Source organism: Paramormyrops kingsleyae, chromosome 18, assembly GCF_048594095.1.
Source record: "Paramormyrops kingsleyae isolate MSU_618 chromosome 18, PKINGS_0.4, whole genome shotgun sequence".
Classification (NCBI taxonomy): domain Eukaryota; kingdom Metazoa; phylum Chordata; class Actinopteri; order Osteoglossiformes; family Mormyridae; genus Paramormyrops; species Paramormyrops kingsleyae.
The window spans coordinates 4,524,951-4,552,218 of NC_132814.1; the positions used below are offsets into that span (position 1 = coordinate 4,524,951).

At 44.4% G+C, this 27,268-nt stretch overlaps 2 protein-coding genes across 8 annotated transcripts; one reads left to right on the forward strand and one right to left on the reverse strand.

The window, feature by feature from the left end:
- Window positions 1-1,511: 1,511 nt before the first annotated feature.
- LOC111833065 (alpha-2-antiplasmin-like) lies at window positions 1,512-13,385 on the reverse strand. Of its 6 annotated transcripts, none has more exons than XM_023790980.2 (12): window positions 12,592-13,384; window positions 9,889-9,989; window positions 9,614-9,668; window positions 7,835-7,892; window positions 7,557-7,600; window positions 6,193-6,264; window positions 5,422-5,656; window positions 4,741-4,884; window positions 3,966-4,154; window positions 3,628-3,770; window positions 3,340-3,544; window positions 1,512-2,517 (listed from the first exon to the last, which is right to left on the reverse strand). In XM_023790980.2, exons 6-12 carry the CDS (start codon window positions 6,247-6,249, stop codon window positions 2,165-2,167), a joined length of 1,326 nt encoding a protein of 441 aa, XP_023646748.1. In that variant the 5' UTR covers window positions 6,250-6,264; window positions 7,557-7,600; window positions 7,835-7,892; window positions 9,614-9,668; window positions 9,889-9,989; window positions 12,592-13,384; the 3' UTR covers window positions 1,512-2,164. The 6 variants fall into 6 exon arrangements, with proteins under 6 accessions (XP_023646748.1, XP_023646745.1, XP_072558561.1 ...); XM_023790977.2 differs by having other exon boundaries at window positions 7,557-7,605; XM_072702460.1 differs by lacking the exon at window positions 7,557-7,600 and having other exon boundaries at window positions 12,592-13,385.
- Window positions 13,386-15,706: 2,321 nt separating this feature from the next.
- LOC111833064 (Na(+)/citrate cotransporter-like) lies at window positions 15,707-26,937 on the forward strand. 2 transcript variants are annotated; one of them, XM_023790975.2, is made up of 12 exons: window positions 15,707-16,298; window positions 19,193-19,321; window positions 19,706-19,842; window positions 20,280-20,479; window positions 20,574-20,745; window positions 21,455-21,577; window positions 21,762-21,974; window positions 22,820-22,953; window positions 23,132-23,241; window positions 23,324-23,485; window positions 24,172-24,309; window positions 25,271-26,937. In XM_023790975.2, exons 1-12 carry the CDS (start codon window positions 16,197-16,199, stop codon window positions 25,394-25,396), a joined length of 1,746 nt encoding a protein of 581 aa, XP_023646743.2. In that variant the 5' UTR covers window positions 15,707-16,196; the 3' UTR covers window positions 25,397-26,937. The 2 variants fall into 2 exon arrangements, with proteins under 2 accessions (XP_023646743.2, XP_023646744.2); XM_023790976.2 differs by having other exon boundaries at window positions 15,710-16,298; window positions 22,820-22,926.
- The last annotated feature ends 331 nt before the right edge of the window (window positions 26,938-27,268 follow it).

Below are 27,268 nucleotides of genomic sequence, written 5' to 3' on the forward strand. Positions count from 1 at the left end.
AAGCGTCTCTGTATGTCATAATTGAAGATCAACAATGCATATAACCAAAATATTCTCAACATGAGCAAATTTGTAGCTGGTAAGAAAATGCCTTAGTTGTGACGCGCCAAAATCGTAGACCTCGAGTTGAGCAAACAGCTTTGTAATGAAAAATGCAACGGGTCGGTGGTAAAGTTACCACACAAAACGTAAATAACAATTAACATTACCAATGAAAGAATATCGTAATATTCTGTGTCGTCTCGAAAATAGTTATATTTGGTCTAACCGTTAGTTATCCTCAATTATGCCGAGACGTAAATGCGCTGTCATTTGTTCGTTGTTCTTTGAATAAATGTAGAGTCTGGTTTCTGGGCGCTGGAGTGGAAGGCTCACATTAAATTTAAGAACTCCAAGTCACTGTTATGTTGTTATAAACCTGGGGCTCTTAAATTTTTTTTCGGCAGTTTGGTAAAGTCATAGAGCCTTTCTCTTAATAAAACCACAGAGGCTCATTGCCTACATTCATAATTGAAGGACATGCAAAATTTCATTTAGAGGTTAATAAAAAGAAAGATGCAAGTTTTCTCATACAAGTTCACGGACCACCTGAAATTGTAGAGCCCAAGTTAAAAACCTGTTATAAACAGGAGCGGAAATTGTGGGGGTGGCAGTGAATAACCCTGGACCCCGCACTGTAGGGCCCCCCTGCTGATATCTCGGCTTTTTTAAAGTTACAAGATACATAGAACAAATGTCCACTCCAAACCATTTATATAGCAATTTGGCCGACCGATGCACCGCTGCGATTCCCCCTCGATCCCCCCTAATATTACCGACGTCACTATCGTCTCCGCCCTGGTCGGTATAAGTTTTACGCTGGAACCCCACGCTTTGATTAGCATATTATTGATGTTCCATCGTTTTTAATTCCCTCGTTAGACATATCAGCCTAGCCCTCCCAGAGTTAGTCCACCCCTGGTATAAACTTTTCCCGAGCTATACCGCCATTGACTCGCAGTTATGCTTCAAATAAAACGCACAAAAGTTTAGGACAAATTAGTAATAATAGCAATCACCCCATGTAACTATGGGTTTTAAACACATTAGACGGTCTTTCCACCATAACGATGGGACATTAAATGATGTACCTGCCGCACAAAAAAACAAACGCCGAATCAGCACTTGCTGTTATTATCGTTCTAAATTTATTCCTATACTCAACGTCAAACAATTGCACAGAACTTCCATTTGTTATTCACTTTAAAGAGTAAACCAGGGCAAGGTCTGTTTTCCAGCAGCTGAGTCATATCGGTGCGTTCCGTGGCCAGTTTGTATGATGATAACCTTCTACTGGCTCAGGCCCTACAACGAGTTCCGTCCGCTAAAAATAGGCTTTAGAGTCGGAAGTGGAAGGGCAGACCATTTTCTGTGGTGCAGTGTTTTGCTGTTTATCAAAAATGTGTTGGCCAGTTATTTTGATTCACGATGTTTGTCTACGATCCGTAGTTTTCTTAGGGGATGACACATGATTACTTTACTTTCTTTTAATCAATAATATAACAAATATGCTTTAACAAGCCACAGTTTTGAAATTCCAGAGAAAATGAACATTATTTGTGTTATTATCAACAAAATAAACAAAAAGCTACAAACATTTCAGGACAAAAAAAAATCCAAACAAACAACCAGTCATTTAACACGTACAAGTATGGTGGTGTAATGTTTTTATGTTGCTGTGTGAGTGTGTGTTTTCATGGGATTCGCCGAAGCACTCTAGAAATCAAATACTAAGTCAAACTATCCTCAAAGTGAAACTTATTTTTTTACAAGAGACATATTAAAAATTCTACAGCTATTCCCAACAGCAGTGTTACTCTGACCGACAGTCAGAGAACTGCACTAATTCATTTCAAATGCATTTCCCCAAAATTTCAGTACAGTGAAGAAATTAAACAGTAAAATGGTTAATATTAATTAAATATAATTAAGTAGCACAGGACTGATTGTCTAAAAGGTAAAGAGGGGCCCCTAGAATCCATATTTCACTCAGACCGGATTTTGACGTTAGAAAACCATCGATGGTATATTTGTGTCTGTCTTGTGCTCCCCCTGCTGGCTAAAGGAGGGTAGCACATCGTCAGGTTAATTGCGTGCTCTCTCTCTCTCCCCGACTTCTCGGCAGTCAGTTTTCTTTGGGCGGGCTGAACTGTATGCCATCAAATTCATTGTCGTGAGGAAAGGTTACGTTTTCAGGGCGGTCGCCCTGCATGGTGACAGCGTCGGCCCCAGGGTTGGGGTTGGTCACCACGCCCAGGAAGAGGGGTGTGCGTGTAGTGTCGTCCATGAGGGCGAAGAAGAACGGCTGGTTGACAGCGAAGGTGGGGTTGGAGCGGGAGACTATGACGGCGGTGGCGGCGGCCGCCTCGGCCCCGTCCTCATGCAGCTCTATGCTGGACTTGTGTTGCACGCTAGACACCTGCAGGAAGCCGTCGGCGATGCCTGACAGGTCCGGCGCCACGAAGAGCTGAGCCATACCTGGAGCACACAGGAGTCAGCATGGCGGAGGAAGCAGCACGGAAACATGCAGCAGCAGCAGGCAAAAATCTGCACACACCTGCTTTACATGCATTTGTCTGTATTTTAGCCACATTATTCAGTTTAGGGTTTGAGGGAATGAAATAATACATATCAAATATTTCAATGATCAAGAGCAATGTTCAACATCTCAAAATTTTCTTTGACATTAGTCTCCTCCAAACAGCCCCCTTTTGCTTTGATGACTGCATTGCAAACTCCTCGCAATCTTTCAGACGACTTCCAGATGTAGCCACCTGGGATGCTTCTCCAACAATCCTGAAGGAGTTTCCACAAGTTCTGGGAACAAGTTGGCTACCCAACTCTTATTCTTTGACCCAACTAATCCCAGACTGGCTCTGTAAGGTTTAGGTTGGGGGGGGGATTGTGGGGGCCAGTTCATCTGCTACAGCACACAAGGTGCTTGTTGGATTGTTGAAAAATAAAAGTAGGAGTGTCCAGACTTTTGACTAGTGCTATATGCTAAATGCCACCAGTCAGTATGGAACATAACCAAGGCTCACATCACAGGACCCTGCTACACATTGATAAATAAAGAACTTCACTAAATTACTTCATATGAAGACTAAGAAAACCCAAGAGGAGGATGAGAAGTTCTTTACACAAACCCTGGGTAGCAAGTGGCCATGATGACACTGGCAGGAAAGGTGCACATTCTCGCTTACGCTGGCCTCACTTGGCCCAACTCACACACAGCACAATTCATTCATACCCAGAAGAACCTGCAACCTCCTGCCCCCCAAGTTCAAGTGGTGACCTTACCCATGCTGGTGAGAGCCTCCTGGAGGTCCTGGGTGTCCTCCAGCCTGAATTTGGGTAGTTTTACCCGCATACTTGTCTCGCGGGGCAGGCGGTCGTAGAGGTCAGCGGGGTCGAGGCGTGCCGCCATGGCTGAAACATTGAGCTCCTCCGACATGGGCATGACCACCAATAAGCTCATCTCTTCTTTGAATGGGAAGCGGGCCACCTGGAAGGGGGAGGGGTTACTGATTCAGCAAAACGATTGGTCCTTTTTAAGTCATATGGTAAAAACGATGAGGACACGCCCACCTGAGCACCCAGCTCTTTGTCCATCAACACGCTCAGTGGGTACTTTGGGCCCAGCATCATGTCGACATGCACCATGTTCTTGCTGTCGATGTAGAAGAGGTCGCGGGAGGTTAATTGGGGATCGAAGCGTGCCTGCCATTCTCCTGTGGGAATCCTGGGCGTTAATCTGGGAAGACCTCAAGACTCAACAGCGTCAATTAGCTTCAACTAAGGAAATTCTTAAAGCCATAAATTGTGGCATTAAGATAAGATGAAGTGATGAGTTTAGAAGCAGACATGTAGGGAAATTCCTCAGGCAGCACAGAAAGGGACGAGCAGGTGGGATAGAGGGAGCTCACCCTTGAAATGGACGGCGTTGACCAGCATCAGGACAACATTGACCGGCAGGCTGGACAGGAAACGAGTCACGCGGCCCTGGGTGGCGTTCTCCACCCACTGGTTCACCTCCTCCAAGCCCACCAGTGGCGCGGGTTCAGACGAGTAAATGCGCAGGGACTCATCCACAAAGTCCTGCTTAAGCTCAAATCCTGAGGCCAACACAGATCGAGTCAGTAAGCTCTGGGCCACCTTGCTGTTCCAGTAAAATATCTCATCTGCCATCCAACAGGTACTTTTACATCATCGGGTTAATTAAGTAGATCAATTAATGTGAATTAGCATGCAAATTTTTATTTGTAATACTTTCACAATGAATACCCTGACCCAATCAACATGTTATTAACGATTATGGAAAATGTAAACTGGGTTCCTTCTTGTTAAACTAATTAGATTAAGTCATTAAAATGAAGCTCATTGAACAGTGAGCCTCCAGGACTGGGAACTCTGTTTTGTTAGCCAGTGTCATCCTCTCTACCACTATTTCCATGGAAACCATATGGTGCCCTCTATCACTTTGACACTCATGGGAGTTTTACTTACACAAAAAGTTCTGAGGGCAGAAGGAAAAATGATTGGTTCAGGGAAATAACAAATCAGATTGTAGAGCAGGTGGGTCCACCCAATCAGATGTTATCTCTCTGAACCAATCATTGTTCCTTCTGCCCTCAGAACATTTTTGCATAAGTAAAACTCCCACAGGCTAATTTGACTCGCCTTTGTGCCTCAGCTTCTCACCTGGCTTCAGGTACATGCGCGACGCCACTTGCAGGGCGTGGCCACTCAGGTGTTGGACGAGTTCCCGTAAGGCCCAGTGATAGCAGGGGAGGTCCTGGGCATGCAGTGAGGCCAGCAACAGTGCCTCAGTCTCATTTCTCGCCCCTGTAGAGTACGGAAGACCCCATCAGACAAGCAAAGTCTACGTAGCTCCACTTGCTGTGCCATTCACCCTGGGGCCACCAAGGCTTCTGACTACACACCAAGGTCTCTAGGATTTGAACATACAACCATTTCAGTCAGATTTCAAGTGCCTTAGCCACTGCACCACCTTCTGGCCACATACACATACAGCACCCTAGGGCCAGCATTCCAAGTACTTAACGACTTATCACGTTTTCATTATTGTTCTTCTGTGCTGACATGACAGATGCAGCACTGAAGCAGGACTGCCAGACTGGATTCCCAGAGAACTGCATGTCTGACGAGTTAGGACCCACAGTGTTCTACTGGCCCAGTCAGAAAGGAATGACAGATGTTATTTACCTGCAAGGATCTCCCTAAGGGATCAGCACTGGAACAGGAGGGATACAACTGCAAAAGCTAATATATAACGTATAGTGATAAAATGAAGTGGCCTAAAAATGACTCTCCAGTGGTCCTGGAGGATCGGGATACCACCCACACTCCCAGAATGCTCACCCAAGGCCAGCTGGGACAGAGCCAGGGAGATGCTGAGCGGCGACAGGATGACATTGGGCTGCTCTGGCCCAATCTCCATCTTCTCCAGCAGCTGCAGCCCCAGCTTTGTCACCGCGGCCCCCACGGCTCGCTTGGCCCCCTGGCCAAAGCGCCGGCTGCCACATTCCACGCCGTGCTCGTCCGTGGGGACAGGTGTGGTGTCAGGGGGGGTCGAGAAGTCTGTTACCCCCCAGACCTGGGGGTGGGGGGGGGGTGGTGACAACAGAAGGGATATACTTTAAATGCTACCCTGCACCTGAGGGAAGGGGCATAGGAACCAAGGGAGGGGGGCTGTACCCACCAATATTTATATTTGGCTTCCTTCATCCCCCTCAATAAACAGACTTTTGCATTTAAAATACTAAGTTGTGCTCCAGCTTCTACACTCACTCGTTACAAATGTGTTTCATTCAAATATAAACCCACCCACCAGAACCAGGGTTTGCAATCTGTGAAAAGCATTAGCACAGAAAGCCTCTCTGCGCCTTGGTAGTCAGAGCGTTAACTCAGCCAGTGACAGCCTCCCTCTGGACACACCGTACACCACCCTCAGCAGAGTTTCGTTTTGGAAATCCCCCCCCCCCCAAGGCCCACCCCCTAGTCCCCTGTATGCTGTGAAAGGGAATCTATCCGGCCCCGGCGGAAGAGAGACAAAGCAAAGCTGAGAAGACGGTGGTCTACAAGGGAAAGAGGGAGGGGCGGCCTCCCCAGGTTTGCCAGAATCGTGCTTACGGTCAGGGCTTGCCTACTGGCACACAGCAGCAGGAGTGCAAAGATACGGGGGTCCATGTCCTCACAGTCAGCCTGGAATGGGAACAAAGCACAGGGCTGGCAGATGTGCCTGAGCAACCTGTTCCTACACGGAGAGGGTCTGCAGCTGAGCTACATTAACCTCCGCCGCTATTTACCCTGACCCAGCTTGTTAATGAAAGTCACCATTCACTCAAAAATAATAACGAACAAATAACGCGCCGCTCAATTCCTAATGACTGTTTCACTCGATTGATTTACAAGACATCGCAACCTGCACACAGGTGCACAGCCATGACCTCATTGTTCCCCTCATTACAAAACACTTCATAAGCGCGGCTCATTTTTTGGTTTTGTTTACTACTATTTCTATTTTAGATATAGTTGATCATAAATCAACGCGCTTTACTGACAACCTGTTTACCTCTTCAGATACATCCCCATTAGGAAACCCGCTTGCGGACCGGTATAATAATATATGTCTTACATTTATGTCTGATGATTCTGCCGTTGGATATTTACAGGTGTGTCCCAAAGGTTATTAAGACAAACTGCCCGCTCCGCAAGGTGCTGTACCCGCACATACAGTGTCTGCCAACTTTGCTCATGTTTTAATGAAAAACAAACGGCCATAGGATCGAGTGCCTTTAGAATATTTTTAATTTGACTTATTTGTTTTTAAAACTTTTTTTAACAAATGTTACACAGCAAACACAAGAAATGTTAGGAATAGATAATAAAAATAGGGTACAACTTCGGAATATAAGAAGACTGCATTGCATCACTCCGTAACAGCATAATAAAAGGTGCTACGCAGTTTTTTTTTTACTATAGGTACGATGCTGCATCTTGCCGCAATAACACTGCAGTGCGGAGTTTAAACTAGATTCTTCAATAAACTGATAAATTCAGCCAGGACGATATATTCTTTAAAAATATGGCAAATTGCTTTTACAAAATGGACCTTTAAAGTCCTCAATAATGCAACACAATGATTCACCTCCATTGATATCTTTTTACGAACGCCATTGCGGTCCACGTAGACACTGGGTATCTTTTCACAAGTTAACTGGTTTTAGTTCTGCATAAAGGCACCCACATTCTTCAGGGTGCATGCCGCGTGCACCTGGCATCTCATGGACATCGTCCCAAAACTAAACGCACCATTCTGACAGCACTTGTAACAAGTAATTCTATGGAGAAAAATCTGCAGGTACACTTTAGACCTCGCTGTAATTTCCAGCTGTAATTTGCGCTGGATCGGGTCGGCCAAGAACAACAATTCAAAAGACATACCACAAAGGAAGACAGGGGCGTTGTTTTAACGCAGTTAAGGGCGACCTTACCTTGCCAAAACGCCGTGGGAAGATCCTGACATTCAGCCCTAAAACTGCGCTACAGAAAAGTGCGAGATCGCATTGGGACGGGTTTTCAACAAGTGGTTAATGTGCAATCGCCATTGACCCGCGCCCACTACATGCCAAGAATGTCAATATTGAGAGATGAGATCCAGAGTTCAAAAGTTGGACCAAAACCGAATCGATGCTACCCGAAACGGTCCAATGGAGTGACACCAGAAGATGTAGAAAAACGGAGGCGCGAAAAGACGCAGGGGGCACTGTACCTGTTTCACTCCGCCGTGTGTCGAAACAGTGACTTAACCCCGCCTCACTCGTTCGCTTCTAGATGAGGAGTCATATAGTAAAAACTATATTGTTAAATCCTACACATTGCTAAACACAGAAAATCGGCTGACTAGTCTGAGCAGTTTTTGAGGTGATCTCATTTGTAATTGTAACGCACTGGGTTAGAAGTTATTCGATAAATCTTGTAGGATTATTGTGTCACTTTACAAAAGCACAATGCACAAAAGCACAATGAAGAAAATGTGATTAGCCTTCAATAGTAAATGAAACCCGCCAGTTACTTTCAATCTGGATATTTTATTGACGTAGCTAAAAATACAACGTTTGTTAATATAACCCTATTGGTAAACTGAAAGACTCCAGGTCCTTACTACAGAATACAAAGCAGAAATTCTCCTGCAGCACAAAATCAATTAACCTTTCCCTGGATCACTGAATTGTTTGACACTTACAGCCTTTGTAATTGTGGACCTGCACATATAAGTCAATACCTATTCTCCTAAATATAATTTTCAGAATGATCTATAATGCCAAACTTAAGGCGAGTGTTCTTTTTGGGCAATCATTTGGTCAGGACTGTATGAATTTATCTGTTATGAGTGACTGGTTTAGAAAGTCTTCTCAACACAATCTAAAATGAAGAAGTACCAGGGAAAAGGGATTCAGCCAAACTAGAAGCCTGCAGGCCCGGCCGTGTCCGAGTGCAGAAGTAGAAGCCTCTTACTAGAGATCAACAGATGGGGGGGCCATCACAGAATACTCTGAGTTTGTGACACCACACACACTGGGCATTGGGTTAGTTGAGGAGGTTGGAGAAGCTTTATTGAGTAAGACTAGTCCATATTTACCTAAACTTGCACCTCAAATACCAGATGCCCAGTCCTTGACCCAGTCAGTTTGGGTTAGATAATGTTTATTCTACTTTAGCTTTTGTTTGCTGCATCTGAGCAAATCAACAGCTTTCAACTTTCAGTCTTTTCTTATTAAATTCATGCAAAAACAGTCCAAACAGAACACGGGAATAAATAGATTCTATTTAATACCAAGCACGAGGATCCGCAGCGTTATTATTTGTGTTCCATTAGAATGGTTTTGAATAGTGGGAGGAGTCAGTACACTCTGTACAACCCTTTACACACTCGCCAGAGTTTCCCCAAGAGCTGGCAACCTACCAGTGCTCGCAGTTAATTTAGTGAAGTTCAGGAGAAACTCCAACAGGTGCCGACTGAACACGGCCAATCGTGGAAAACATTATAACAGAAATGAGGGCAACTCAAATGGGCATTTCGCACGAGCGTAAATTTAGAGTTCATTGGCATGTGTTGGGTCGGCTGACAAGAGCCAACAGAGCTGGAAAACAAAAAGCCTGACCTACCACAACAAAAGAGCGTGACCCAGTGCTATGTGTTTCCGATGGAGAAGTCACTGAGCGATTCCCACATAAACAATCCCGGAGAGGGACTAGCTGTTTTGCAGCAAACAATTAGTCTCTATTTACATTTTTGTGCCAAAACTTTCATGTGTAACCAAACTATGGTAGCATGTTGTTGTTTGTGCTGGAGTACATTTATAGAAAATGCTTTCAAAATTTTGTGGTGAAAATGTCTCTGTAACATGTCTCTTTGCCACCTTTTCCCAAAAATATATGAAAGCTTGACTAATGGCTTGATGCCAGGAGTATTGTTTGTTTGTGAGTGGACAGAAAGAGTGCAGTGCTTTTGTAGCCACCCCCTGAAAGTGTTGGCTAGCGGCCAAACCTGTAACCTTCATCTTCAGGAGATCTTGAGAGCCTTGAGCTCTTGTGTCCACGGGCTGGGGACAGAGGGATAATCCACAGTCATGCCCAGTAACACGGTTAGGTACCACACTGGGTGCAGTGACATATATTTACTGTAAAGATCTGTGCTGTGTGGCTTAACCACCATAATAATAATGATAATAATGAGTCATCATATGGGCACGGTCATTGAGCAATACTTCTTTTTTTATGCACATCATTGTAGTATTGCTTATTGTGAGTGTTTTCCTTCACCTTTGGGGAGTTGGTTAGAATGTGGCCTTGACTTTCTTTGTATTCAGTTTTCAAGTTGTCTTCATGTTCCTATGGGTCCACATCCAGAGTCCAAAGAGAGGCTGGTGGACAGATAAAGGCAGTGAAGACACTGCAGTGAGCGCTCACTGGAGGTCTGACATCCGCTCCAGTGTGTACCTTGTGCTTCCTAGAATAGTCTCCAGATCTGATTGGATAAGAGACAATGGATCAATCGAAACGCCCCAAGTTCTGCACACGCTGTCCCGGTTTTCCTAGAAAGCTGGCAAGCATTCTCCCAGGGATTCTGAAGAGCTGCACCATTTCTGCAAATATGAGTTGTCTCTTGTTCTTTGCTGCTCCCTTGAGTAAATTTGAGGTATGGCAGTTTTACAGCCTTACCAGGATTTTTGATGATCAAAATCAATGGGTTTTCTTTTACAAAGGTACCTCATAAAATCAAGGTTCTACAAGCTGAGAAGTACAGGGAGCCTATTGAAGGAGCGAATGGGGACAACGTGTCACCAGATGCACTGTAAGCAACTGGAGGTCTATTATTTTCCAAAATAGATTCAAATTTTTGATAGTTTTTTGTCTTGTTACACAGCTTTAGAAATCTCATCTCATATGACTAATATTCCTTTCATGCATGGTGGAGTTTGCTGTGAACTACAGTTAACTCCTCGAGGCAAACTGTACACATTAGATTAAAGCATTAAGCAGATATTAAGAAAAAGAACAATCTCACAAAAGAATAAACATGAAAAACAATTCATATTCAAAAAATTTGAAAATCGTTAATTTCCCATGGCTTACATTTATTTTTATATAATGGCTTGTATCTGTTTAAATTGTTTGAACGAATCTTGTTTGTATAAAAACTAGGCCACTAAATCACTTTTTTCATTTGTGTCATTTCATCACAAAGAAACAAAGAAACTTACAAAGGGAAGTAATTCTGAAGTTCTCCAGTGTATGTTTATATATAAAGGTAAATGTTTAAATAAATAAAAGATATATGTTTTATATACACTTAAAGAAAGCTTAGACTCTGTAACATTACATGATAGCGTTGGTAGATAAGAATAACCAGCTGGTCACATGGTATCCTTTCTTATGTCACGAGAATGGTGGTGGTTCAGAAACTGAACTGTGGCCAAATATTTCCTTCCAGAGTGGTAACTTGCCCCATATTTCTTTTGTAAAGCTAATTAATACTGGAACTCAGCTGACGAACTGGGTAAAACCAATCAGACACCGCAACTGAAACAACTACACTAGTTGGCCAGGACTGGCAATAAACCAGTTGATTTGTGTTCTAGGACAGCAGAACAAGTACAGACTGCCATAGTTGCAGTTTCCTGTTTCGGCTAACAAACTAGTTCCAGTCATCCTTGAAAAACCAGCTTGCACCAGTTCTTCCCAGGACGTTCAGTTAAGCAGCTAAAACAAGTTATGAACAACATGGTTCTCAGCATGGAGGAAGTGAGACAGGCTCTGGCCTGGAGCTGCTGTTTGTTTGTACCCAGACACCCATGGTGCCCCTGACAGCTTCTCCAAGGATACCAAGATGTGGTGGATTACATCCCCTTGGCAGAGAGGAAAAAGAGCCCTTGTCTGGAGCAACAAAACAGCCCCTCCCCCCTCCACATTCCCCCCATCTTTGCTGACCCACTTCCCCCCAGCTTCACGTTTCCCCCCTCCCTTTCATCCCATCCTGTAGTTCTATGCCCCCCCCCCCCCCCCAACAATTCCCCAGGGACAGCAGTTTCTCACAATCTCTTTGTAGCATGAGATGTGTAGAATCGGACGTTCTCCTGCAAGGATGTACATTTGTGTATGGACGGTAGATTTGGGTATTGATGTGTCCCTACCAACATCGTGGGAGCACTGGATGTGTTTGGTGGTAGTGGAGGGGTGGGTGACGGGGGGAGGCGCTGGGGTTCGTGGCTGATCTGCCCCCTGCCAATGTTGAAACCAAACCAACGCCCTTGTTCCCTTGGCATGAGTAAGACGATTAAGAACGTATCCCTGACAAACGTGCAGGACAAACCAACAGTGCTCGTCACATTATTGTCAAAATATTTTTTTCACTTAGACTTGGTTCCTACTATATTCTCTTGCTGTTATTTATTTGTATTTATTTCCTGATGTTATGTTCTAAAGGTGTTTGTATTCCTTCTGGTTACAATACTATCTTGCATCTGTTACTGGTCACTCATTGGAAGCGTAACCTAGCAGCACCTGTAATATAAGGTGGTGCCTTGACAGCTTGTTATCTGTCCCATTTGTACATCACTTTATATATCCACCCGTCCATCCATCCATCCATCCATCCACCCACTCATCCATCCCTCAATTTGTGTCTAACTGCTTATGATGGCCTGGGTCATGGGGGGCACGCAGATCCTATCCCAGGCACGCAGGGTACAAGGCTTGGGTGCATCGTGGTTGGAGCGCCAGACAGTCACAGGGCACATTCACACACACACACACACACACACTTGGGCACACAAACCATTCACTATGGGCAATTGTCGAGATGCCAGTTAGCCTAACTGCACATCTTCGGCCTTCAGGAGGAAACTGCAGTATCCAGGGGATGCTCACATCACACGGGCAGGCAGCACAGGCACAGCAGGGGCAAATAAATGTAAACAGCATAAGAAAAACTCTCAGATTGGCCCTTTGAGGTTATATACTTACATTTTACTCACGGCGTTTCTCGGACGTTTTCCTCACGCTCAGGTTACATTTTCCCCGTCATTCATGCAGCTGTCAGTTACATTGTCTGTACTGCTTCAGTTTCCAGTGCTTTAACTGGACTGTTTGCAGTGTCAGTACTGATTTTCTTATATTGGTAGTACTGATAATGTTACTAGGTCATTACTGATTAGATTACACTGTCAGTTCTGTCAATTATCACCTGAGGGTTGGCTTGTTTACACTGATGGTGTTGATTCATGTATCATGTAAGACAATGTAGTTTTAAACGTCATCATTTCTGTAATTTGTGTATATATTTCGAAACAGTTGGTTTGAGCACATGAAAACGTTCCCTAGTGCGCACATGCATCGTGTGTATAGCTAGAGTGGCAAATGCAATGTTAGTCTCTTAGCTTCAGAGTGCTGTAATTACAAATATGTCCACAAGATGGCATTCTGAGGTTGACAAAAACTGTGAATGCAATCAAAGCACAGACATAGGCTTGTTCTTTGAGCCAATTGTTTCATTCATGTTTGACCCTCATGGGGTGACTTTTTTAACTGGATGTCCAGAGAACCAGTCTGCATTAAGCACCTTATTCAAGATGCTCTTCCCAGGATATTAATCTGAAACTATCTGGTCACAAGGTCAGTTCTCTGACGGCCACCGAATACTGCCGTCTTTGTTCCACCTTCGCCACGGCAGCTTCACCTGCAGGTCTTGCCCCGGATCTTCATCTCCGGGCTGATCCCATTTCAGACTCGGTTCCAGTAGCACAACACCGAAAGAGATAAAGTAAAAAATCAGCGATCACTGTCTGGCCTCCAGTATCCAAACACACACAAAAACACACATAAAACACACAAGCATTAATGTGCATTATACACTCACAAGGCCTGTGACTGTGTGTACTGTAGGTTACATCTACTTTGGGATTCCAGCTTCGCTCGAAGCTTGACTGATACCCGTGAAATGACGGTTGCATGGCTGCACGGAGCACAGCGAGTCCTTATATCCCTGAACATCCACTAGCTGCCTGGCCACAGTACACCATTGTCCCTAATGGACTGTTAAGGATCTGACTCTCGGCACACCGGCCGGGCAGGTAGCAGTGGAGGAGGGGATCATGTGGCAGCACAAACACTGGATGAAGGGCCACGAATCAAGATTCCCCATCTTCCTTTCCTTCACAGAAAAGCCTGTGTTTGTTTCAGGTGGTAGTGACCCCCAGCCCCAGGAGACGTCCCACAGGTTTTATCCTGATGAACAGATTCATTTTTCCCTTTCAGTTTTCACCCCCCAGCTGCGATGATTCCAGTCAGGTAATAGTCCCAGAAGCCTCCGTATGTGAGCGCAGTATGAGCGTTTGGATTATTCAGTATATACACAGTGCATCATGCTGCTTTTACAGCAGAGTTAGCTTGTCTGTAGCTGCTACGGAAGATAACTAACACATGTGCAGCTCCCAATGGCGGGAAGTAATGCATCTGTAATGGCTAACAACAGGTAAGTACATGTCTGCCTCAGACAGGCAATCTTCAGTACCTATATAGGCAGCTGGCAGTAGAGATACCCCCCCCCCCCCCCCCCCCCGCCCACACACACACACACACATACACACAGATTCAGTAGCTGAATTAATTAGGCACACCGGCCCATTAACTACAATAGGTCTGCTCCTTCAAGCAGCGAATCATGTAGCTGCACATGAACACATCGAGTAAACAGACAGGGTCAAGAGTTTTGGTTACTGTGTGGCTAAGCATTAGAAGGGCTAAAATATGGGATCTAAGTGGTTTTACATGTGGTGCAATTGCCAGTGCCGAATGTGGCGGATCCAGCGTCTCAAAAAAAAGCCACTATCCTGGCATCCAGAACAGCGCCTAGAGCTTACAGAGAATAAGCGAAAAACATCCAGTCAGCAGCACTTCTGTTGCTGAAAGCATTTCGTAATTGAGAGAGGTCAGAGGCAAAGGCCAGACCTGTGAAAGGCAACAGGAAGACCACAAGTGTACAAATAACAGTGGTGCACAGAGAGGCATCCCTAAATGCACATCCCTTTATATGGCTCTGGAGGCAAGAAAGGGGAGCCCGTCTAAGCTTACCTAAGAAAGTACCTGCAGCGTGTATAGTCAGTCTGTTTGATTGTGCGTGAATATACACTGATTTGTACTATTTTAAGAAGTTATTTCACAAATCAGGGAATTATTCTATAAAATGTCATGCAAAATCATTTCCTGTACTGCATAAAAAATCATCAGTAATTGCATGTGTATGTGAGTGCACTCTTGCGGCACAATTCTCATTTAAAAATGAATGAATGAATAAGGTTGGCGCCCCATCCAGGGTTGTTCCCTGCCTTGCACCAGTAGCCTCTGGGATAGGCTCCGTACCTCGAATGGGATAAGCGGTTACAGATGGATGGATGGATGGATGGATAGGTAGATAGATAGATAGATAGATAGATAGATAGATAGATATATGGAACTTCAAAATAAAGGCTCTGTGGCCAGTTATTCTGCTTGTAATCACACGACTACAACCAACTTCGACGTTGAAAAAAAGAATCCATGTTTCAATGTTATAATTACATTCTATGATGTTTAATTATAGAGTATGCAGTGGGTCACAGGAGAATGCCGTAAAAGTGAAAGCCCTTAAGTAAGCGCATTGCTGGTTTTGATTGCGGTTCAAAGAACGCTTGCGTGTGGACATGAATCTCTTGCGTTTTCAGCAGAAGCAGAAATGAGACAGCTGCAGGAATGTAGAAATCCCGGCGTCGGAGGCTGCCAATCACTGGCATACAAATTAAAGATGGCCCCCGAGGCTTCGGCGGGGACTCAACTCTTCTCAAACCGAGATTTGTGCATGTTAACTGGATGTAAAAGTTAACAGAAGGGGTTGCTGGGGTAGTATTTTCTATATGTACGTTAGTTTTCCCGCTCCTTTTCATGTTTATTTATCCAAACGATAGTTAAATGATGAAAGCAGAAAAGCCCTCTAAAATGTTCTTACCTCCTCCGCCGCCAAATAAATGTAGACTAATACGTTTACTTAATGTGCTCTTTCAATTTCATTAAGATCACCCGCCAGTTTTATTGTGACGTCACAACAACTCCAATACCTGACATTGTAATCGAACATATTCGATGCAAATAGTTCCTGTTTTGTTTGATGCTGCTTTAAAAAAACATAAGACATACATTATACATTGCAGTTGTAAATCGGCTTTTTATATGTGATAAGTATATTTTAAATTTCAATTTAAATGCCTAATTAGGTCGTTTTATATAGGAGCTAAGGATCCCGCTAGTTCCCTACGGGGTGTTAAGTTTTATATTTTGTGAGAAAGCACGAACCTGGCTTGCTTCGGTTTTTGTGTAATACCAATAGCTGTCATCCTCCCTAACCGAGCTATGATGCAACTCTTGAGACTGTTAATATTTACGTGGTCCTGCAAAGTGACAGTTTTCGGGCTGGGTTATATTCGTATGCCATGTGCCGCTGACGGCACTGAAGGACTTCCTTAAAGTCCTCCTTCTTCGCCCCCTCTTTCTCTCACTCATTCACGGTCTTCATCGTACACACTGCCTGCCTGTAAAAGATGGTCCCAGTAGTGAGGACACTTTGGAGTCTCAAAGGCGGGGTGATAGTGATCTGTACCCCGCTTCTCCTACTACCTCTGCCACTGATCCTCGGAACCACGGTAGGTAGCATCGCCTCCACGGTGTTATATATGTATTAAGATGCTTCTCGATTTCACCAAACACTTAGTGAAAGCGAAGCCAGGTGAAGTCCTAAATGATATTTTAAACAGCTCTTTTGATCCACGTAGCCTATCAATATTACCAAGATTGTATTCTTTTGGACCGAATATATAAAATGTTGACTGGTGCGGGGGATTATTTTCACCATTTCGTATCTTTAATTCGGCTATTTCACTTGTAATAATTAAGTGTCAGGTATAAATTATGCAGTCAATTCACAACATGCAACCGGTGTAATTTCTTCTCTCAAGACATCTACCAAAGATATGTTTAGCACTGTTAAATCGTGTAGGTTATCAGTCAAAACAGGTAACTTCTTTTTAAATGTAATCGTTCTGCTTGTGGCTGAAATCATAAACCATTTAATAGTCCATAAATATTGTTTTTTATTGTGAGGATACAGATAAAATCTCACTAAACATAGCTCGATGATTTTTTTTTTTTTACCTTAAACCAAACTGTAGCTGTTGTAAGATGAACTATAATTAGAACAGCCGTAAGGATTTTGGAAATATCGTATTTTGCAATAAAAACTGGACTCCATCAGAAGCACATAGCCTGACCTATCGCAAAACGGAATATGGGAACATTCGTGTTTCTCTGGGGGGGGGGGGGGGGCTATAAGGGGCACCAGATAATACCCCCGCCAGGCTTTTCTTGCTTTAACTCTTTGTTGACAGGTTCAGAGGGAGTTGATTCTCCGCCGTGGGAAACACTGTTTTGTCAGAATCTCAGAATCCCCTTTCTTTCATGCTGTTCACATACCAGAATAGTCGTGTGATTACAAGCAGAAAAACAGAATAAGGCCTCAGAGCCTTTATTTTCTATCTATCTATCTATCTTTCTATCTATCTATCTATCTATCTATCTATCTATCTGTCATTATATTATACTCATAAAGTTTGAGGCAGAGCACATATCAAGACCACAATTCAGGATTATAGCATGTCATATTCATGACATGGAAGATCAGGTCATCCAGAATGAGGGGAAAATGTCTGAACTGCTGACACCGTTTGCACCACAGACACCACAGACACCACAGACATCATTGCATCGCAGTAACATGCAGGCTGCCATCCTTAATCTTCTGCCACACACAGGATGTCCTGAGCGGCTTCGGGTCGTTTAGACTTTAACCCTGGGCCACGATATGTGGCAGGTTTTTTCCCGCCTTCACTGTTTTCATTTACTCAGTAGCTGTCCCATGGCCTTTTTTCCATTAACAAAACTTTGGATTGTTTGTTTTCAGCGTCATCCCATTTGACGTTGTTATCGACGTGGTAAGTCAAAGTCACACCAGGGGAATGTAAGCTGGGCAATCCACAGGGGACATTTAAGATGAAGATAATATAAAACTTAATCAATCCCAAGGGAAATGATTTACATTTATGATGTTAGGTATTATTTTATAGAGGAGAATGTGCTGCTCATAGACTGGATGACAACGTAGAATTTAGCATCTAAGAGTGATGGTGTCATGTTCTGTGCGAGCAGACGAGCGGACAAACAAGCGATCCAGCCAGGAAGATAAACGGGGATTTATGCCGTATAAAGGAGCACACGGGACAAACACTACAATGACAGATCTGGGAAACAGAGGCAGACGTGGACTGATATACACTAAACAGGTCAAAACTAACATCAAACAGCTGGGAACAATCAGGGTAGTACACGTGGGTAATGAGGGGGCGTGGCCCACACGAGGGCTGAACGGGTGATCATGACAGATGGGCCTCCACTCAATATTTGAGTTAAAGTGCATGGACCAGATCGCCATCATTTCCATCACAAATTGCCCTTGGAATGAGGAGCCCGTTACCCTCAGCTGAAAAGCAACAAGTTATGCAGCTAGGAACAGGGCCATGTTGCTCCATCCACGGGGGTTTATGCAAAAATGCTACATTTTAATCCCAATCGCCTCCCTACTCTTTAACAGCATCCGTTGCTTTCTGTGTGACACTTATGTCAGTGTGCTGTGTATAGCACCAGGTGGCATGTTGGTTAAGGAATTCAGATCTCAACCTATCAGATTCCAGGGACGGACCTGTACATGTGAACTAGGGACTTTGACCAAATTGAGGTAGTGAGTCTACTGGAATCGGGGGTGCCACTAGTGATTTTGGGGCCCAGGAACGCAAATGAAACTGAATTCAGGGCTTTGTTCAGTTTTCTTGTATCTTTTCCTCCCAGCTCCCAGAAGGGAGCAAAAATGTGGATTGTCTAGGAATCCCTGAGGACCGCATTGGGAAATACTGATGTAGGATATTTGTCTTAGAACTTCATGAATTTTAACTACAAGGAGATGACAGGATTTTGGAGACAAGAACCCACTAATGGTTGTTCATGTCAATCCTGTGCAGCCCCTCTGAAACCCACTGAATGAAACCCAGATGCTCTCTGAGTTTCGGTCACTGCTGGGAGTGTTTGGCTGTCAGTAGTTGCTCGATGTGATACGTGCCTGGTTCTGAGATTACAGCCACGCGTACACGTTTTCACACACTTATGCGGCACACACACATAGTGACATGTTCACATTCACAGAAAGACATGTTCATACGCGTACAGAGACAGTCTTGCACAGTGAAAACCTAAGAAGTCACACCCCAGTCGATGCCTATACCAGACACTGGAATAGTTGTAAAACTGCTAGAAAAAAAATGTTGGCTGCCCAAAATTTCAGAAGCGTGCTTTTATCCCTGCCAAAATGTAAGGAGCGTTCATGTGACGGCACTGTAGGTTCCAGGACATTCTGGTGTGTTTGAGCAAGGGTGGCACAGCTTCACGGTCTCCACATGTTCTCACCGGGCTGCTCGCTGCTGCCGCCCTACAGGAGGCGGGATGCGGCTACGTGATCTTCCTGATGGCAGTGTACTGGTGCACCGAAGCCCTGCCGTTGGCCGTCACAGCCCTGCTGCCTGCTCTGTTATTTCCTCTGCTGGGCATCATGGAGTCCAAAGAGGTAGACTAGGACCCATGGCAGTTACAATAACAGCTGCACCCTTACGCTTCATTTCTGAGACTCAGTTCTCAGGGACCCACAGACGGTCCACGTTTTTGCTCCCTCCCAGGACTGTCTGACAGAGAGCTGGGAGGGACCACAAAAGTGGACCGTCTGTGGGTCCCTGCTATTTATACTGACCATCCACCTTTTAAAGTCCCCCAAACTGAATACTAGTGAGAAGACTAAATACTAACCCTTTGACTAATGGACAAATCTGGAATAGATTATAGGGTTAGGGTTAGAGCTCAGAATGTTCAGACATAAATTGATAGTTTTAGTTCTGAATGAGATGTAGTTATTTTTCTCTACATGTACGTGTATTCATGCGTGTGTGTGTCCCAGGTGTGCATGCAGTACCTGAAGGACACCAACATGCTCTTCATTGGTGGCTTGATGGTTGCCGTGGCGGTGGAACACTGGAACCTGCACAAGCGCATCGCTCTGCGGGTGCTGCTTCATGTGGGCGTGCGGCCCGCTCTGTGAGCATGACCCGTCACCCCTAAATCTGGATAGTAAATGCGTTTGGTCTGAGAGCATACCTGGGGTGTTTCTCAATATGCATACTCAACCGTGCTTGCATTCTCGCGTACCGATTTTACATCATCTTCCATCGCCGAAGACCAGTTCCAATACTAAGAAGAGAAGTACAATGGACAGTGAAAATCCCCAAAAAATGACTTTGCCAGAAACCCCCCCTGTCTCAAATATGTCAGATGAATCGGTTTTCTCCCTGCTAAACAATATCAATCCTTTTATTTATTGCATCCCAAGTTCATTCTTGGGAGGTAAGTTAGCAAAACCTGGTATTGATAAACACCCGAGGTTGTCAGGTGCTTGTCATGGCTGTATATATATGTGCATGAGCTGTAAGTGTTTTTGTATTAACAGATATCCACTCTTTCACACCCCCTTCCAGGTTGATGCTGGGATTCATGAGCGTGACAGCCTTCCTGTCCATGTGGATCAGCAACACGGCCACCACTGCTATGATGGTGCCCATCGTTCAGGCTATACTGGAGCAGCTCAATGGGATCCAGCCCGAGGAGGCCCACTGGGGCAACGCTAACGGCCAGGTCGGGGACCCCGAGGCAGAGGCCAAGCAGTCTGAGGACCATGGTGAGGGAGAAGGTCCCTACTTAACAGAGTTTATGCTGCAGACGGTCAGATCAGCACTCCTTCTCATGAGTCTTTATTTCCGTTCTGGTGGCAGTGGTGGTGACCAGGCTGAGCCTGGCCACGCCGGAGGCAGAGGAGGAGGAGGCAGAACGGCGGCGCTTCTGCAAGGGCCTGACACTGTGCATCTGCTACGCAGCCAGCATTGGCGGCACGGCCACCCTCACCGGAACCGGGCCCAACCTGGTGCTGATGGGTCAGATGAATCAGTGAGAGCTCGTTGGGTCCACAAACTGGGATCCCCTGCAAAGGCACCTAGAACTGCTGTTCAGCTGTTTTTAGAAGCCTTAGAATTGGGGGTTTTGGAAGAAAGGAGGCTTCGAAACCAGTGATGGGTGGAGTCACTGGCAAAGACTGCCTACTTTAACCCAGTGGGAGCCAATGCAGTTTGACAAAGTTGATGATTGACAGATTGCAGAAATTCCAATCTGTATGGGTTTCAAAGCCTTGCTTCTCCATATATATTTTAATTGACAGCTGAAACACCAGATGGATTGACTTGATATGTAAACTATCACCTCTTGAAAATACCTGATCTGAGTGTGAAGGACCAGAGCTGTGAGTTGCAGATTTATGTGAAGACTCTTTAAATTTGGCTTCTGAAAACCACAGCCATGGCTCTGCAGGTTATAGAGTTTACCAGTCAGTTAGTGATTTACTCCTGGAAAATGAGGGAGAGTGAGTCATTGTCCAAATAACAGTGTCAGTCACGCTTACCGGTAAGTGGAAGAGGTTATCTCCTGGGGTATAACCAAACACACTATACAAATTCTGTGAAATTTCTCAGATTTTGCAAGGACGGTTATTTCATTTGGGCAATAGTGCATTGTTCATATTTATGTCATGGACTATCAGCCCAAAATAACTTGTGATGATGCCAAAAAACCTGATAATAACTGTGATCAACCCCATCCCCAGGCTCTTTCCTGAGAACGGTGACATCATCAACTTTGCTTCCTGGTTTGGGTTCGCCTTCCCCAACATGGTGCTGATGCTGATGTTGGGCTGGCTGTGGCTACAGCTGGTCTTCTTAGGGACCAAGTGAGTGTGGTTTCAGCTAGTCATCAAAGGGACTAATTGTGGTGTCATCTTCTGAGCCTACAGAGGACACAAATCTCAACAGCATTGCCCAGATGAAGCTTTCGACCAGTCTGGAATTGCTGTATGATTTCAATGCAGAATTAAGACCAGTTGACACTGATGAGATGACCTATCATTCCTTTAGTTTCCGGAAGACGTGGGGCTGTGGGGTGGAGAAGACCCCGAAGGAGATTGCGGCCTACAATGTGATCCGCAACGAGCACCAGGCCCTAGGTCCCATGAGCTTTGGGGAGTTAAGTGTGCTGGGTGTCTTCGTCCTCCTGGTCCTACTCTGGTTCACCCGAGACCCAGGTTTCATGCCTGGCTGGGCCACACACCTCTTCAACTCCAAAGCAGAGTATGTTGAGATGTCATGCAATCATGCAAATAAATGCCTCACCATGCATGTGTAAGGAGAACCTAAATTTACACATAACCTTTACACACACCTCAAGAAGAGTAGACTGGTAACAAATAGCAGCCCAGGAATTTGCTGCTTACCAGGGGGAACAGCGGGGCAGTAAGTCCCCTTGGTTTATCTTTCCATCATCCAAGTTAGGGGGAGGGTGTCCCTTGGTATGTATTTTATTGATCGTGAATAAGTAGTTGGCCACCAACGAAATCTCATATGATTGATCTATAAACCCCTAATATATAGGCTGTATAATGTCGGTGTTGGGGATGAAAGACCGTCCCTCACAAGACCAGCTTACTGGGACAATTCCTGAACTTCCTGATGGCCAGTCCGTGTCTGCACCATAAAGACAAATAAACATCCAGGACTGTAGACTCAACATACACACAGATACCCAGCATGGCTTAATGTACAACCTGTGCTTCAGATGAGACAAACAAGCACAAAGCACTTCCCACACTTTACAAGGCTCTCACTCCTGAGAACACAACAATAAACATACAGGAGCTGAAGCTCTTCTCAACAGGGCCAACAGCTTCAGCCAAACTCAACAAACATGGCTGAGAAATAACAAACAAACACTCATCTAAAGCACTTCAACTCTAAGCCGGTGTGCCCAGCAGAGGAAGGTCCACAGGAAGATTCTGTTCATCACCTAGTTGGCAGGATTTAGCTCAGAAGTCATTCAGTTAAACCAATGTAATGAAAAGAGCTTAGGCAGTAGATGACAGAGCAACCACATCCATGCCATGATGAGGGAGACAACGCTGATGATCTGACTATTTCAGGTATGTGACAGATGCAACAGTGGCGGTCTTCATCTCTGTGCTACTCTTCATCCTCCCAGCCAAGGCTCCATGGGTCCGTTTCTGGCGGTATGAAAGCTCAGATACAGGTGCCTTCCACTTGCTTACAGTGACTAGTGAGTCATATGTAATGAATTTTGACATATAGAAATGAGCAAGTTTTGCAATTAGCTATCACAGACATGGGTCAGTGAGTCACGTTGACTTGACTTTGAGTCTTTGAGTTGCGGCAACATTGAAACTGTGCCGGTGAAGCAGTAAGTTGAGTTGACATGATAGCTTGCTTCTACACAGAACCTCAACCCTCCACTGCGCTGCTCACCTGGAAGGTAGTCCAGAAGAAACTTCCATGGAACATCGTTCTGCTTCTGGGGGGAGGGTTCGCCCTGGCCAAGGGCAGTGAGGTGAGACGGGATGCTGTATACCTGTACAACTGTGCTTGAATCTGCATATGTACCTGTATACACCTTTGCATGGCCTCCATAGGTGTCAGGTCTCTCCAAATGGCTGGGGAACCAAATGACCCCCCTGCATGTCATCCCTCCGGGGGCCATCGCCATTGTCCTCTGCGTGTTGATCTCCATTTTCACTGAGTGTACCAGCAACGTAGCCACAGCAACACTGTTCCTGCCTATCTTGGCCTCCATGGTGAGTTGAACACAGCACCATTTACAGCTGCATAAGCACCGAGGATAACTATCATCAGACTGCTGATTGGTCTTGATTCATGATGCATTCAAATTGGACTGAGAAGTGCGTAACACTGCTTACATGTGCTGATTTCATGGTGGTGGAGGTCTATGTGCCAGTTGGATTAAATTCAATTCAACCAACCCAATCGTTTTCACTCCAAGGGAGGCAGGCCCTGAATCAGCCTGCCGTTATGAATGTTATATTCACGTCACTGTCTTTTGAAGGCACCAAGACACAATGTGGCAGGGGTTGGACTTCTGGGCCAGATGAGATCCTAGCTGCACTTAACCAGTGTAGCTTAATTATACCCACTTAACTGCTTCTGGGTCCAAATTACAGGACCGCTCGCGATGGAATTATGGGACGGTGATTTCCATGACTTATTTACAGCGGTGAATCCAGTAAAAATGAACACGAGCTTTGCATTGTAATTTTCTGCACCAGAACTTTTACTTCAAAGTTTCTAAACTTTGCAAAGCAGGAGACAACCTTAAATACATCCCTCTGTGAGATGGCATTTCACTGAGGGTAACGTGTTATTATGGGATTGTCCCAGTCTCTAGAAATGAGTTGATGATGCAGTTTCCCCCTTGGTTAGTAGTGATGTGTCACAGTCTAGGTTGATCTTGTGTTTTTTACAGTCCCAGTCTATTGGCTTGAACCCTCTGTACGTCATGGTCCCCTGCACTTTGAGCGCCTCCTTTGCCTTCATGCTTCCTGTGGCCACGCCCCCAAATGCTATCGTCTTCTCCTACGGCTACTTGAAAGTGTCTGACATGGTAAGTGGTGAGATACTGCACACCCACATAGAGTGCCATAATATACGACCATCTCATTTATAAAGGATGCTGACACAACTGCATCCAGGCTTTTGTATTTGAGCCTTCTTATTGCTCTGTTGACACCAGTGGTTTAGGTATATCAGTATCTCTAAACATGTGTGTGTTATTGTGTGTCCTGTGCTGGAGTGCTGTCCTGTCCAGGGTGTTCTGTGGCCTGAGCTTCCTGGGATAAGGTCCAAGCTCAACACAAAGCTGTAATGGACGAGCGGTTATGGAAACTAGCCACCTCATTGAAGTGGTCTTAATTAAACCAAGTCAGACCTATCCAGTGTTTGACTGATAAACAGAATCAAGCCAATTGCCTGTGAATATGAATACGATAAATGATTAACTGCATTGAAATCAGCTCTTGTTGTGATATCAGACACTCGTTCACACGCTACTCAGGTTAAAAATTTCCACTGGGTTCCTCAGACACTAAGGTTCATGTAGATATTTCAGTAGGTCAATGACTAAACCATAAGCGGAATATTGAGAGGCCAGGAGTGACAATCATTACTTCATTCTTTGTAATTCTACAGAATGACTGGTCTGCTTGTTTATCTCAGTGTAGCTGTCATACAGCTCTCTTGGGCTAGCTGTGGACCATAACACTAACAGTAAAATCCAACTATGAAAAGATTTTAAATGCAAAATATGTTTGCTACATTCAGAAATTGTATTCAAGTGGAACAGAGTTACACATACTGTTAATGCATTCATATGGTGTATATTTTGAAACGCATCATTTAGGAGTTTTCATTCCTGTGTGCGTGTAGAATGCATTTCATAGTATGCATAATTCTATTCTGTTACATCAGCAATTTTTGAAATGTTCTCTTTGTATATCTGTATTTTGTTCGGATTGTCTGTGTAATAACCTTTTTTTCTGTGGCCTCTGATCTAATTCTCATCTAAGGCCAAGACAGGCGTGGTCATGAACATCATCGGCATCTTGTGCATCTCAGCGGCCATCAACACCTGGGGCAGGCCTATGTTCCATTTGGACTCATTCCCTGTCTGGGCCAACGTGACAGGACCATGAAGCTGCCCCCTCCCATCTGACAGAGACATATAATATATAAATACTGTGATGCAACGGCAGAACTGTGGAGCGAGTTATTTTGGACCAAGAGATTGTAGGGACAAGGCCATTTGAGTGTCATCGTCAACATCTTCATCAGGCCCCTGGATTTCAGCTTAGTTGTTCTCTTGGGTTCTCTGTATTTCTCTCCCTTTCCATATCTTCTCCACATTATTAAACTCCAATTACTGAAGCTCCCTTCTAAGAGGACCTGTTAGAGAGCAATGCAAAGGAAACTAGCAATGTGCAATGTGTACTCCTCCTGACCTGTGTGCCAATGACGGACACTTGGCTTTTAATCTTACCACAATCAAACATTTTGATGAACACCACCCTTAAGAAGCTGGGTCAGCAGTGAGGAACATTCCTCGCAATGACATCACATATCACAGGTTCACACCTGAAGCCAGAGAGAATGTATTCATTAAGTCAAAACATAAAATGTGCTGACATGTTCAAGAGGCATTAGTTATCTCTTAAGTCACATTCAGCCTTGATATTTTTGAAACGTGACTATAATATAATGTATAATATAATATACTGCTGAAAGTCTTGTTTGTCTTCACCTGGTGAAGGAAATTCTGACTGTAATTTCTGAAAATGCAGTTAACTTGTGTTGATTTGTGTAGATTTCTACACATTTTATTCATTCTGTTGGCTGGTGTCTCTTCCTTCCGTTATTGTGTTATATGTGTGCTGCATCTTTATGTTGCTCAACTGTTAAAGGAATTATTGTGAACCGCCTTGTTCCATTCACCCAGGCCGTGTTTCTGTGGCGTGGTGACCGCAGAGGGAGTCACCAAGCTTTGGGTCATTGACTTCTGAATCGTAACCCTGGTCAGGTCAGATGAAAAACTGGCAAATCCATACACTTCCCCAGCACTGGGACTCCACTTGATGTATCTGTTCATGTGAACTTCAGGACACCTAATTGTTATCTATGAATTTTTCTGCGCAAAAAAATTCAGTGCAAAAAACTGGACATCCCTGGCTCAACAATAATTCGTTTTGATCCATGTACTTCTTCATTTTGTTGAATGGGGTCTATTTTATCTGTGTTCTACAAGTTTGATCAAATAATTGTTTTACCACAGTTTGTGTTAAAAGCACTTGTTAATTTCAGCACTAAATATGCAATAAGAATATGTAAAATTCTTCTGTTCTTTATGTAAAAAGTCTTTCCGGATTCCAACAGGTATATAAAAACGTGCTGTGAGATTTCAGGTTCTTGACGTTCTGCGATAGGCTTTGTGAAGTATGTTAAAGGCCTAGGCTCAACCAAAACAGGCTTGTATTCCAGACTCACTAGGACAGATTCAGTTCAGTTCAATTTTATTTGTGTAGTGCATTTTCACATTACATTGTCTCAAAGCCAGAGATGACAGTGGCAAGGAAAATCTCCCTAGAAGGTAGAAACCTTGGGAGGAACCAGACTCAAAAGGGAAGCCTGTCCTCCAGGGGCCGGCAGAGGAAGTCAAATAAACAAAATATCTAAGTCCTAATTTACACTGTCCATATTTTATGATTTGAGTCTCAATGCCTGTGGATGTACCTCATTTTCCCTTAGTAATTACAAGCCCATCATATTATTGGTGGCAATGCCAGGTGTAAGATACAGGCAAAAAAAATACACTCTTGGTTTTGGAAAGGCATCAGGTACCAGGTTATCTGTCAGTTGTGGACAAGAAGAGGACCACTTAGATGGTCTCACTTGATAACTGTAAGAGCTCCTCTCAGATGTTTTCAAGCTAGCTATCTCAGCCTGTCACACTAACACATGGTATAGGGAACCTGACCTTGGACGCTTCCCTGCTTTGTGCCTGACTTGGTAAA

What these genes read in the sequence shown, in the direction of transcription:
- LOC111833065 (XM_072702461.1), bottom strand. Translation starts at nt 6,249, where the DNA reads ATGGACCCCCGTATCTTTGCACTCCTGCTGCTGTGTGCCAGTAGGCAA. An exon ending in GCGCATGTACCTGAAGCCAG is followed by an intron (nt 4,155 to 4,740) that starts GTGAGAAGCTGA and finishes TGTTGGCCTCAG; the next exon opens with GATTTGAGCTTAAGCAGGAC. An exon ending in ACAAAGAGCTGGGTGCTCAG is followed by an intron (nt 3,545 to 3,627) that starts GTGGGCGTGTCC and finishes TCCCCCTTCCAG; the next exon opens with GTGGCCCGCTTCCCATTCAA.
- LOC111833064 (XM_023790975.2), top strand. Translation starts at nt 16,197, where the DNA reads ATGGTCCCAGTAGTGAGGACACTTTGGAGTCTCAAAGGCGGGGTGATA. An exon ending in CTGGTCTTCTTAGGGACCAA is followed by an intron (nt 21,578 to 21,761) that starts GTGAGTGTGGTT and finishes TCATTCCTTTAG; the next exon opens with TTTCCGGAAGACGTGGGGCT. An exon ending in TGCCTATCTTGGCCTCCATG is followed by an intron (nt 23,486 to 24,171) that starts GTGAGTTGAACA and finishes TGTTTTTTACAG; the next exon opens with TCCCAGTCTATTGGCTTGAA.